General features: G+C 39.4%; 1 protein-coding gene across 1 annotated transcript in view; it reads left to right on the forward strand.

The window, feature by feature from the left end:
* The first annotated feature begins 1,426 nt into the window (after positions 1–1,426).
* LOC117506880 (rootletin-like) overlaps positions 1,427–12,224 on the forward strand; it is a 63,092-nt gene continuing 52,294 nt past the window's right edge. Inside the window, exons 1-5 of the mRNA XM_034166545.1 lie at positions 1,427–1,760; positions 2,365–2,491; positions 2,574–2,716; positions 6,175–6,366; positions 6,452–6,535. Coding sequence (XP_034022436.1) covers positions 1,704–1,760; positions 2,365–2,491; positions 2,574–2,716; positions 6,175–6,366; positions 6,452–6,535 — 603 coding nt within the window. The 5' untranslated portion in view covers positions 1,427–1,703. The remainder of the gene's footprint in view (positions 1,761–2,364; positions 2,492–2,573; positions 2,717–6,174; positions 6,367–6,451; positions 6,536–12,224) is intronic.

Genomic DNA, 12,224 nt, shown 5'->3' on the forward strand with positions numbered 1-12,224 from the left:
TCTAGGCTTCCATCTCAGATGTACCTTCTGGCAATTTGTAGCTAAACTTTCAGGTTTTCTTTTTAAGAAAATCCTCCTCTGTACCACTTCATCATGAAGCTGTATAACTGGTGATACAACATGCAAAGAGCTTGACAAATTTCTGTTGTGATTTTTCGCTGGACTGAGGAAAGCAGATGACAGTCTGTACACGAAGAAATCAATGCACAGCATCAGCTACGGACTACATTATCAAGATTGTTTTTGAACTATCTGACTCTTTTTGCAAGTTAACTAAATAATTTTGGATTGGATTGGACTGCTATTTAAAGTTAGTGTTGGCCTGTTTGGAACCTTTTGATCTCAAAGGACCAGTGACACACACCAAAATGTAAGTCCCATTTTTCTTGTTTCTAAATGAATAAAATATAAAAAGACAAGGATCCATTTTAGGTGTTATATATATATATATATATATATATATATATATATATATATATATATATATATATATAAAAAACAAATAATGAATGTTTTTTTCATTCGTGCAATCATGAAATTTCCTACCATTGCACTCATAAACATTCATTATTTGTATATTATATAACGGCTTAGTGGATCCTTGTCATTTGATTGGTGAATTGTATGTCACATGACATGAATTATTAGCGCCATTTGCCATTGTGTTTCATTGACTATGCAGTAGTTATTTTTTAGCGTGCAATTTTACTGCTATGTGAAATGTGCTATTTCACGCACCGACCACCATGCATGCTCACACTACCGGGAGCAGCGTTTAGCAAAACATAACGGAGTTTGTTTTGCTGGCGGATGACGATTTGAAGGAGCTAATTGACACTGCTAATTCTAACGCGCGCGCACACACACACACACACATCCACTACACTGTAGGCCATCTGGAGGCATGAAGAGCTGTTAGGGTGAAAAGGATGAATAAGTTTGAAAAGCTGGACAAATTTCTGACATGATTTTTCCCTGGAAGTACACGAAGTCAGTGAGTGCACGGCATCGCGGACGACATCGTCGCAATTTTGGACTCCTATTTAAAGTTTGTGTTGGACTGTTAAGCACCAGTGACACCAAATGTAAGTGTTGTTTATAAATTAAAAAAAATATCAAATGACAAGGATCTGTTTTCGCCGTTATATAAAACAAATAATGTTTTCATTCTTTCAATGGAAGGAATATTTAATTCGATGAAAGCTTGAGTGGAACATTCCGTCTTTCACCTCATGAAATATTCGTTCCATTGAACTCAGACGTTCTTTATTTGCATATTATTTAATTATTTATTTTATTTGGGGGACTGCCACTTTAAAATTTGGGTTTTTGTGTGTGTTTTCCCCCCCACCTTCAAAAAAAAAAAAAAAAAAAAAAAAAATTGGCCACTTGTTTAAAACGGACGGTGTTGAATTTTCACTTTCCCTGTGTAGTACAGGTGGTTAGCAGTGCTGGGTTCATTGTGAACAGTGTTTCTGTTTTTTTAATCTTGCTAATCCTGCTGTCCTCAATCTGTCCCGGAGGACAGCAGCCCGGTCACTGTGTGGCTGGAGGACAAACACACGTCGTCCCACCGACCGGCTCCGTTTATTTACTGGAAAGCCATAGAAGTTCGTTGATCCTGCGAGGACGACGCGCTGCTCGGATAAAAATCCCGAAGGAAGGTTTTGTTTGTTTGTTTGTTTGTTTTAAAGAGAGCCGCGATGAGCGCCGCGGAGCCCTCAGACTCAGACTCCAGCAGATTGGAGTGTGTGATCCAGGTGAGCTCCGTCTCTCTGCCGCTGTTTTAATATTGTTATAGACACAAATCTGTTCGTGTTCTCACTTGTGGGGGATAAAATGTGCGTCACATTTCGTGCTGGGATGTGTGGCACGACACACTGAACACATTTGGGTTTGAGATTCAAGATGAATGCGAGAAGAAAGTTTAGAATGGCACTTTTACTTCGTGGTATTTACATTTTATCAGGCCACCAGGGGTGGATTAATACACGGGATTGTCTGGGCTGACGTTTAGGGGCCCCGAGTCAAATGGGGCCATTTTTCTTAAGAATAAAAATGGAGTTTGAGGTTTTGTTTTTGTAATCTTTACCCTGTATGTTGGTGGTAGCACAGGTTGTTGTAATTGGTTGTATGTGTTTGTAAAAAATAACTGGGAAGAAGTGGTGTAACGGTGCACCTCCCTATGGTTCAATATGATTCAGTTTCAGTGTTGCGGTACAGTTCAGATCACCATCTCGGTACCTTGCTCAAAGATTTCCTCTTGTAGATGCAGAACAAAATTCATTAAAATTAAAAACATGGAATAATATCACTCTGTGAAAATTAAAACCTTATAGATGTGTATTTTCTCGGGCGCGTCAGAGACTGGAGGAAAGTGTTCTGTCTGAGGAGAAGAGGTTGACAGTCCGAGGACCTTCGCCGGATGCCACCCCTACATGTCTGCCAGCGCGAGTACGAGAGATTGTCACAAAGAACCTCGGTGACGGCTGTGAGTGAGCGCATCGTGCTCTCAGTCTACCAGGCAACATTTTAAATGTTTGGCCCTAATCTGTCTTCACTTTTCTCCGCAGCAGGAGCCATGTCCTCGGTCATGTCACTCCAGGAGGAGAACCGTGTGCTGCAGGGAGAGCTGGTGAGGCTCGAGGACCTGCTGGCGCACAGCAGAGCGGATCGAGATGAGCTCGCCATCAAGTACGGTGCCATCAGCGAGAGGGTAAGACAACACCACACCTGAGACCTGAGGGTACTGATTCCTATGTTATACATAGTGTGATCTAATGTCATGTGCTTTGGACACAGTGTCTGTAGTTTTAAAAATTTAATGTAATATATTGTAAATTTCCTCTTTTTAATTGTTTTTCATCAGCCTGTCTAGGGACTACAGGTGGAAATTAGCACTTGTGCTACAACCTGGCATAATGCATCTCTCCTATTTAAGGATAATGTATATTGTGCACTGTCCCTGTTTCAAATAAATAAATAAATGAAATGAAATGAAAAATACTCAATGTCTGCATCTTTACATTAGTTTAAAAAGTGAAGTAACAAGAATACCAAAATTGTCTACGTTGTTTACACATTTCTGCTTGAATAGAATATTATGTTGCATTCCTGTTTCTCCTCTGTGTTTTCTTAGTGTGTCTTTGTCTGAGATTTGCCCGTCTCCCAGGTGATGGGGGTGGAATGGGCTGAAGTGATATGTTACCATGGCATCTGTCACCCCGGGCAACTATAAACAGGGGCTTCAATGAAGGCGAGAGGAGGTGTAGTGGGTGGGGGCTACATGTAATTTGCGTTAAACATAATGAAAGGGAACAACAAAATGAAGCACTGATGGAAATGTGTTTTTATATACAGCGTAATTGATTTTAGTGGCGTAGACTGAAATCAAACAAGGGCATAGTCAGTTGAGTTTAGTCTGAATTTTCCTCTCTATCCCAGGACGAATTAATTAGGGTCTCACCCGAAGTGAAATTGTAAAGAAAGAAGAAATGTTCCTGGGCTGGTGGCCGAACCCAAACAGCACATTTTTTAACTTTATTGATTATTTTCCTTCTACCACCAAGTGGAGAGAACAGCCTTGACAGTTGGGGCCGTGTGCAGCTCAAACGAAGACTCATATAATCTCGGATGCACACGTTTCAGAGTTTACTTTAACTCCTACAGTATTAACACTCTTGGTGTTAAACCTAGCATAGTGGTAAAGTTTGTCAGAGTTTCCCCATGGCAGCCAGCTACTCTTCCTGGGTCCACATCCAACATAAAATACATACCACATTCCATGAATAAACATTGACATCGTTAGTTTACAAAATCACAACAATTAACTCAATACATTAAAGCAGTTATCACAATGCAAATATTTAGGCAAAAATACTATTAAAGCAATAGATTAGTAATTATAATTTGTGAACATAAATATCTCAACATATTTTTTAAACGTAAATTTATTTTTTATTTGGCAGATATTGAGGTGTAAACAACTGTTTTTCCTCAACAAATTATCCCTTGGGTTGGGTACCACAATGTGAACATTACCAGCATATCCAGTATTGTGGTTCTGTATGTATGTACATTTTGAAGCTGTGTGAATATGCTCGGTCCGTGACAGGTAAGTGTCAGGCATGAGCCCCAGCAATTTAAGTTTAACCACCTATGTAATGAGTTTACCAGTTATGGATAGCTACAGTTTAGGTTTAAAACCTATATATGTTGTCACAAGACAATGCCTTTATTTTTGGGTCCATTTAAGGCTAATTTATTTATATTAGTCAAATCATATGCTAAACTCAACTAGCTGGACAAAACTTGATATAACACATGGTGTGTAGTTGCTACATAATAAACAGTAGCATCATCAACATACATTGTTATAGCTGACTTTTCATGGTTCTACAGGAAGCTAACACTTCATCGATATACTTACTGAGGGACTAAAACTAGATAATTTAAGCTTTTCACTTAAAACTACATGATCAATTGATAACTAACAATTTACATGATAAATCATTGAGGTATCAGGCTCACTTGACTAATCATTTTCACCTTGTGGAGCATTTCTCTGGGAAACATCCATCACACATGTGCCTCAATGTTGAAGACTGCAACACTTGTTTTTGCTCCCATTTTCCATGAACTGAAATCAAAGATCTAAACATTTTCTATATGCACAAAAGACCTATTTCTCTCAAATATTGTTCACAAATCTCTCAAAATCTGTGATAGTGAGCACTTCTCCTTTGCCGCGATAATCCATCCCACCTCACAGGTGTGGCATATCGAGATGCTGATTAGAATATAACAAGTAATTTTATTATTTTTGTAAAGCCTTTTAAAGCCAACTGAGGTACCAAGTAACTTAATATTATCAGGACAATTATTCCAAATGTCAACACCTTTAACGGAAACACAATGACTTTTTACAGTAATATGGATCTTTAATTTCTCAAATAATAATGTTCCTCTGAAATTATAACTGGAACCCCTCATTTTAAACAGATCCTGGACATGTTGAGGCAAACCTTTTATTTTTAATCTTTATATATAATTTGTATTGTGATGTAATCAACCATGTCCCAAACTAACCTGTTCACCTCCAAGATCGTCTGAGACCTGCCACCCAGACAGCTGCTGCAGCAGTTGGTTTGCAGAACCAATGAATTTCTGCACAAACTGTCAGAAACCATTTCAGGGAAGCTGATCTGTGTGCTTGTTGTCCTCATCAGGGTCTCGACCTGACTGCAGTTCATCGTCATAACTGACGTGAGTGGCCAAATGCTCACATTTGATGGTGTTTGGCTGCTGATCAACTCTATGCGAAGGAGATGTGTTGCACATCTGACTCAACTCCCCCAGACCCCCAGTAAAGCAAAACTGCACATTTCAGAGTGGCCTTTTATTGTGGCCAGCCTAAGGCACACCTGTGCAATAATCATGCTGTCTAATCAGCATCTTGATATGCCACACTTGTGAGGTGGGATGAATTATCTCGGAAAAGGAGAAGTGCTCTTGAACACAGATTTAAACAGATTTGCAAACAATATTTGAGAGAAACAGGTTTTCCGTGTGTACGGAAAATGTTTTGGGTCTTTGAGTTCAGCTCATGAAAAATGGGAGCAAAAACAATTCATATTTTTGTTCAGTGTGTGTGTGTGTATAAATTGGTTCACTGCAAACACAAAATAACAGCACAGTAGAAAGCTAGGGACAGTTTGGATTCGGCAGAATATAACTTATCCCACTTCAAGATTGTATATATCTACTGGACTGTATCTATGTGAACACCAGCTAGATGTATATCTAGATTGTAGATCTCTGTGATGTCATATAGTTTTAAAGGTTCCCAAGAGTGTTAAAGCACAGAAGGAAAATGTACCTTGAAATGCTAAAGAAAGAGATAAAAAATAAAATTGAAACGAGAAACTCCTCCTCATAAGATGTTATAGTCAGTAATTGTACTTATGATGTAAACTGTAGCACTGACTGAGAGTATCTGTTTGCACACAATACTTCATCAGTTACTGCAAGTGAAATCACATATTGCTGTCAGAATCTGGACTACTGAACTATGACGTACAAACTGCTACTAATCAGTGTCACAGTATCCAAGAATTAGCTTCGGTGTGTCAGCTGAAACCTTGACCCTCTCCTCATTTTGAATTGTATCCCCAGCTGGAGCAGGCACTGTGCTTTGATTCAGGAGACGCGGACCATTATTCATCAGAGTCGCGCAGCCTGGCACAACAGAATGTGGATTTGCGCCGTCGTCTGGACGAGGAACAAGCAGCTTACAAGCGTAAGCTCACTGCCTACCAGGAGGGTCAGCAGAGGCAGGCGCAGCTCGTACAGAAGTTACAAGCCAAGGTACACTTGTTACTGTGTGTCTTTTGCTGACACACTGTTGCTGGCTCATGTGAGAAAGACAGTAATGTTTTTCCTACTTTTTTAGTTGCTTCAATACAAAAAGAAATGTGGCGATCTGGAGCAGGTACTGCAGGAGAGGACCGAAGAGCTGGACAAACACAGGCTGAGTGTAAGTGGAATTTAATACATGTCAACAACTGTGGGAACATTATCTTTTATTTTCATTTCATTTATTTGTTTATTTGATAGGGACAATGCAATCAGACATAGAGCAAACGATGTTTGCAACTGATGCGATGCACAAAGAGTTTATAGCTACAGCTAATTCACAACTCTTGTCCCTGTTTGGGCCTTTCTACATTTTACATAATTAACAATTTATTTAATTAACAATCTCATTCACCATTTCATTCAATCATTGATCTACCTTCTCACAACTTACCAACACACATCTATAATACATACTCTAAAAACTGAATTTCTATATGCTAACACACTCACGCCTTCATTCAATCCTTCCTTCACCCACTCTTTCACTCACAGTGCTATTTACAGATGGGTACATCATTGGCGACTTTTAAGCCAAAAGCCTGGAGGTGAACATCCTAAACTCAGAAATGGTCTTGAGCGGCAATGAATTCCACAGCTTTATATTTTTAAAAGAAAAGGCAGACTGACTCTGTTTCCGTTTGGTCTCCAAATAAATGAACTGAGTTGCTCGGGCACTTAATTATTAATACATTTAAATAGCAGTTTGAGAAAGCATAGATTACTAAAGCTTTCAAAGCAGTTTATTCTTCTCAAGAATGTTACAGCAATGGCAGCAAATGGGCTTTTTATCCATAATTTTTATTATTTGATTGTACAGTGAAGTAATGCACTTTGTGATCGAGGGGGTGGCCTGGGCCCATGCTGTCATGCAGTACGATGTATGTGAGAATATCATAGCATGCACGGACAGGAGGGCTGCCTGTTTTAGAATGTAATGGTCCAGTCACATGGCACTTAATGAAGGGCAATGAAGCCCAAACAAAACAAGAAATCTGGACTTTCGTTGCCATCGTTTAACCTTTGCCTAGCTTCATTCCTGCAGCAGTCGCTTCGTCAGGATTTTTAAACTGTTAAAAAATGTGAAAGAATGCCACTGAAAACCTCAGTTCATCCATATTTCATTTTGCTGTTGTTCTTGACGGTTTTTTATCGTTTGCTTAGTTTTTGTAACGTTAGTGTTTAGTTTGACTTCGTTCGACCAGCTGAATGTTTTCCCACATTACAGAAACCGTTTCTGAGCACTGCTGCTGCTGCCACTGCTTCATGTACCATCAGAAATTACAGGGCAAACTCAGCCTGTTTGGTTGGATTTTTTTATCTGGCTGGGGGGTCAGCTGGGTGGGGGATCAGCTTCAATGGGCTCAGGCACCTTATATAGGGAAGAATTAATCTTTTGTGTGGATACAATTAATTATTTTGCCACAAGCTGCTGAATTTGAAACAACAAAAAAGTTGTGTAATTTCCAACGGTACTTGAACACAGCAGCAGCAGCTCCTACGTGCACTTATTATTTTTTATTAATATAACAATATGAGTGTAGGAATGACAACCCAGCCCTTATGTACATGTGGCAACAGGTACATAATTCAAAAGATTATATGAAGAGCTGTTCTGGAAGGCAGAATTCATGTTGTGGATCAGTGGCAGCTTGTGGAAATAACCACACATGGGGAGTGAATGCGCCGCATTCAAATCAATATATATGGCTTACTACTAATACAGTGACAGAGCAGTCACCATGGCACACTAGCGTTTTTTTTTTTTTTTTTTAACTGGACCAAGATGGAGCGCGCAGTGTGTCGACAGTCAGTGCGGATTCTGATGATGAAGGAAATGATCCCTCTTTTGTTCTGGGTGAGTAACCAGAGCAGGTGGGTCCACTGATGTGCACTCGGATCTCCACATCTTCTGTTTGCATTTTCTCCAGGACTCAGGCGCTATGAGCTCTGTCCCGGTGCTGAGTCCTGGAACTCAGAGATGCAGACACACACTGTTCCAGCAGTGGCTCCAGGCGTGTTTCGTTTAAAGCGTTGAGATCAACGTTAGTTTCAGTTTCGTTTTGTTCCTCTTTCGTCTCTTTTGCACTCTTGGTTTGCAGACTGTTTGGTGATAAAGCTTGTTCATCCACCTTTTCTCAATGAATTGTGACTTTTTTTCCTTTTTTCCCTTTGTTCAGTAATCGTCGTACACCACGTGACTGGGCCATAAGATCTAATTAATTTAAAGCAGTTAAGATTTATTTGTATGGTTTTAGAGACTTTCTTAATATGATTATCAAATTTCAATTGGGGTCAAGGACCAGCCCATGATATTTAAATTCTGTTACAGATTATATGTTTGTATTTTGCAAATGTATTTGAAAACTTTGTTCTACATTTTGTTTTCTAATTGAAAAACACATTGAAACTATCTTAGTTAGATTTAGCACCAACTGATTTTGAATGAGCCATTGGCTCTCCTCAGCCATACATCAATCAATCAATCAATCAATTTTTTTATATAGCGCCAAATCACAACAAACAGTTGCCCCAAGGCGCTTTATATTGTAAGGCAAGGCCATACAATAATTATGTAAAACCCCAACGGTCAAAACGACCCCCTGTGAGCAAGCACTTGGCTACAGTGGGAAGGAAAAACTCCCTTTTAACAGGAAGAAACCTCCAGCAGAACCAGGCTCAGGGAGGGGCAGTCTTCTGCTGGGACTGGTTGGGGCTGAGGGAGAGAACCAGGAAAAAGACATGCTGTGGAGGGGAGCAGAGATCGATCACTAATGATTAAATGCAGAGTGGTGCATACAGAGCAAAAAGAGAAAGAAACAGTGCATCATGGGAAGCCCCCAGCAGTCTACGTCTATAGCAGCATAACTAAGGGATGGTTCAGGGTCACCTGATCCAGCCCTAACTATAAGCTTTAGCAAAAAGGAAAGTTTTAAGCCTAAGCTTAAAAGTAGAGAGGGTGTCTGTCTCCCTGATCTGAATTGGGAGCTGGTTCCACAGGAGAGGTGCCTGAAAGCTGAAGGCTCTGCCTCCCATTCTACTCTTACAAACCCTAGGAACTACAAGTAAGCCTGCAGTCTGAGAGCGAAGCCCTCTATTGGGGTGATATGGTACTACGAGGTCCCTAAGATAAGATGAGACCTGATTATTCAAAACCTTATAAGTAAGAAGAAGAATTTTAAATTCTATTCTAGAATTAACAGGAAGCCAATGAAGAGAGGCCAATATGGGTGAGATATGCTCTCTCCTTCTAGTCCCCGTCAGTACTCTAGCTGCAGCATTTTTGAATTAACTGAAGGCTTTTTAGGGAACTTTTAGGACAACCTGATAATAATGAATTACAATAGTCCAGCCTAGAGGAAATAAATGCATGAATTAGTTTTTCAGCATCACTCTGAGACAAGACCTTTCTGATTTTAGAGATATTGCGTAAATGCAAAAAAGCAGTCCTACATATTTGTTTAATATGCGCTTTGAATGACATATCCTGATCAAAAATGACTCCAAGATTTCTCACAGTATTACTAGAGGTCAGGGTAATGCCATCCAGAGTAAGGATCTGGTTAGACACCATGTTTCTAAGATTTGTGGGGCCAAGTACAATAACTTCAGTTTATCTGAGTTTAAAAGCAGGAAATTAGAGGTCATCCATGTCTTTATGTCTGTAAGACAATCCTGCAGTTTAGCTAATTGGTGTGTGTCCTCTGGCTTCATGGATAGATAAAGCTGGGTATCATCTGCGTAACAATGAAAATTTAAGCAGTACCGTCTAATAATACTGCCTAAGGGAAGCATGTATAAAGTGAATAAAATTGGTCCTAGCACAGAACCTTGTGGAACTCCATAATTAACTTTAGTCTGTGAAGAAGATTCCCCATTTACATGAACAAATTGTAATCTATTAGACAAATATGATTCAAACCACCGCAGCGCAGTGCCTTTAATACCTATGGCATGCTCTAATCTCTGTAATAAAATTTTATGGTCAACAGTATCAAAAGCAGCACTGAGGTCTAACGGAACAAGCACAGAGATGAGTCCACTGTCCGAGGCCATAAGAAGATCATTTGTAACCTTCACTAATGCTGTTTCTGTACCATGATGAATTCTAAAACCTGACTGAAACTCTTCAAATAGACCATTCCTCTGCAGATGATCAGTTAGCTGTTTTACAACTACCCTTTCAAGAATTTTTGAGAGAAAAGGAAGGTTGGAGATTGGCCTATAATTAGCTAAGATAGCTGGGTGAAGTGATGGCTTTTTAAGTAATGGTTTAATTACTGCCACCTTAAAAGCCTGTGGTACATAGCCAACTAACAAAGATAGATTGATCATATTTAAGATCGAAGCATTAAATAATGGTAGGGCTTCCTTGAGCAGCCTGGTAGGAATGGGGTCTAATAAACATGTTGATGGTTTGGATGAAGTAACTAATGAAAATAACTCAGACAGAACAATCGGAGAGAAAGAGTCTAACCAAATACCGGCATCACTGAAAGCAGCCAAAGATAACGATACGTCTTTGGGATGGTTATGAGTAATTTTTTCTCTAATAGTTAAAATTTTGTTAGCAAAGAAAGTCATGAAGTCATTACTAGTTAAAGTTAATGGAATACTCAGCTCAATAGAGCTCTGACTCTTTGTCAGCCTGGCTACAGTGCTGAAAAGAATCCTGGGGTTGTTCTTATTTTCTTCAATTAGTGATGAGTAGAAAGATGTCCTAGCTTTACGGAGGGCTTTTTTATAGAGCAACAGACTCTTTTTCCAGGCTAAGTGAAGATCTTCTAAATTAGTGAGACGCCATTTCCTCTCCAACTTACGGGTTATCTGCTTTAAGCTACGAGTTTGTGAGTTATACCACGGAGTCAGACACTTCTGATTTAAAGCTCTCTTTTTCAGAGGAGCTACAGCATCCAAAGTTGTCTTCAGTGAGGATGTAAAACTATTGACGAGATACTCTATCTCCCTTACAGAGTTTAGGTAGCTACTCTGCACTGTGTTGGTATATGGCATTAGAGAACATAAAGAAGGAATCATATCCTTAAACCTAGTTACAGCGCTTTCTGAAAGACTTCTAGTGTAATGAAACTTATTCCCCACTGCTGGGTAGTCCATCAGAGTAAATGTAAATGTTATTAAGAAATGATCAGACAGAAGGGAGTTTTCAGGGAATACTGTTAAGTCTTCTATTTCCATACCATAAGTCAGAACAAGATCTAAGATATGATTAAAGTGGTGGGTGGACTCATTTACTTTTTGAGCAAAGCCAATAGAGTCTAATAATAGATTAAATGCAGTGTTGAGGCTGTCATTCTCAGCATCTGTGTGGATGTTAAAATCGCCCACTATAATTATCTTATCTGAGCTAAGCACTAAGTCAGACAAAAGGTCTGAAAATTCACAGAGAAACTCACAGTAACGACCAGGTGGACGATAGATAATAACAAATAAAACTGGTTTTTGGGACTTCCAATTTGGATGGACAAGACTAAGAGTCAAGCTTTCAAATGAATTAAAGCTCTGTCTGGGTTTTTGATTAATTAATAAGCTGGAATGGAAGATTGCTGCTAATCCTCCGCCCCGGCCCGTGCTACGAGCATTCTGACAGTTAGTGTGACTCGGGGGTGTTGACTCATTTAAACTAACATATTCATCCTGCTGTAACCAGGTTTCTGTTAGGCAGAATAAATCAATATGTTGATCAATTATTATATCATTTACCAACAGGGACTTAGAAGAGAGAGACCTAATGTTTAATAGACCACATTTAACTGTTTTAGTCTGTGGTGCAGTTGAAGGTGCTATATTAT

This window comes from Thalassophryne amazonica, chromosome 3 (assembly GCF_902500255.1).
Source record: "Thalassophryne amazonica chromosome 3, fThaAma1.1, whole genome shotgun sequence".
Classification (NCBI taxonomy): Eukaryota; Metazoa; Chordata; class Actinopteri; order Batrachoidiformes; family Batrachoididae; genus Thalassophryne; species Thalassophryne amazonica.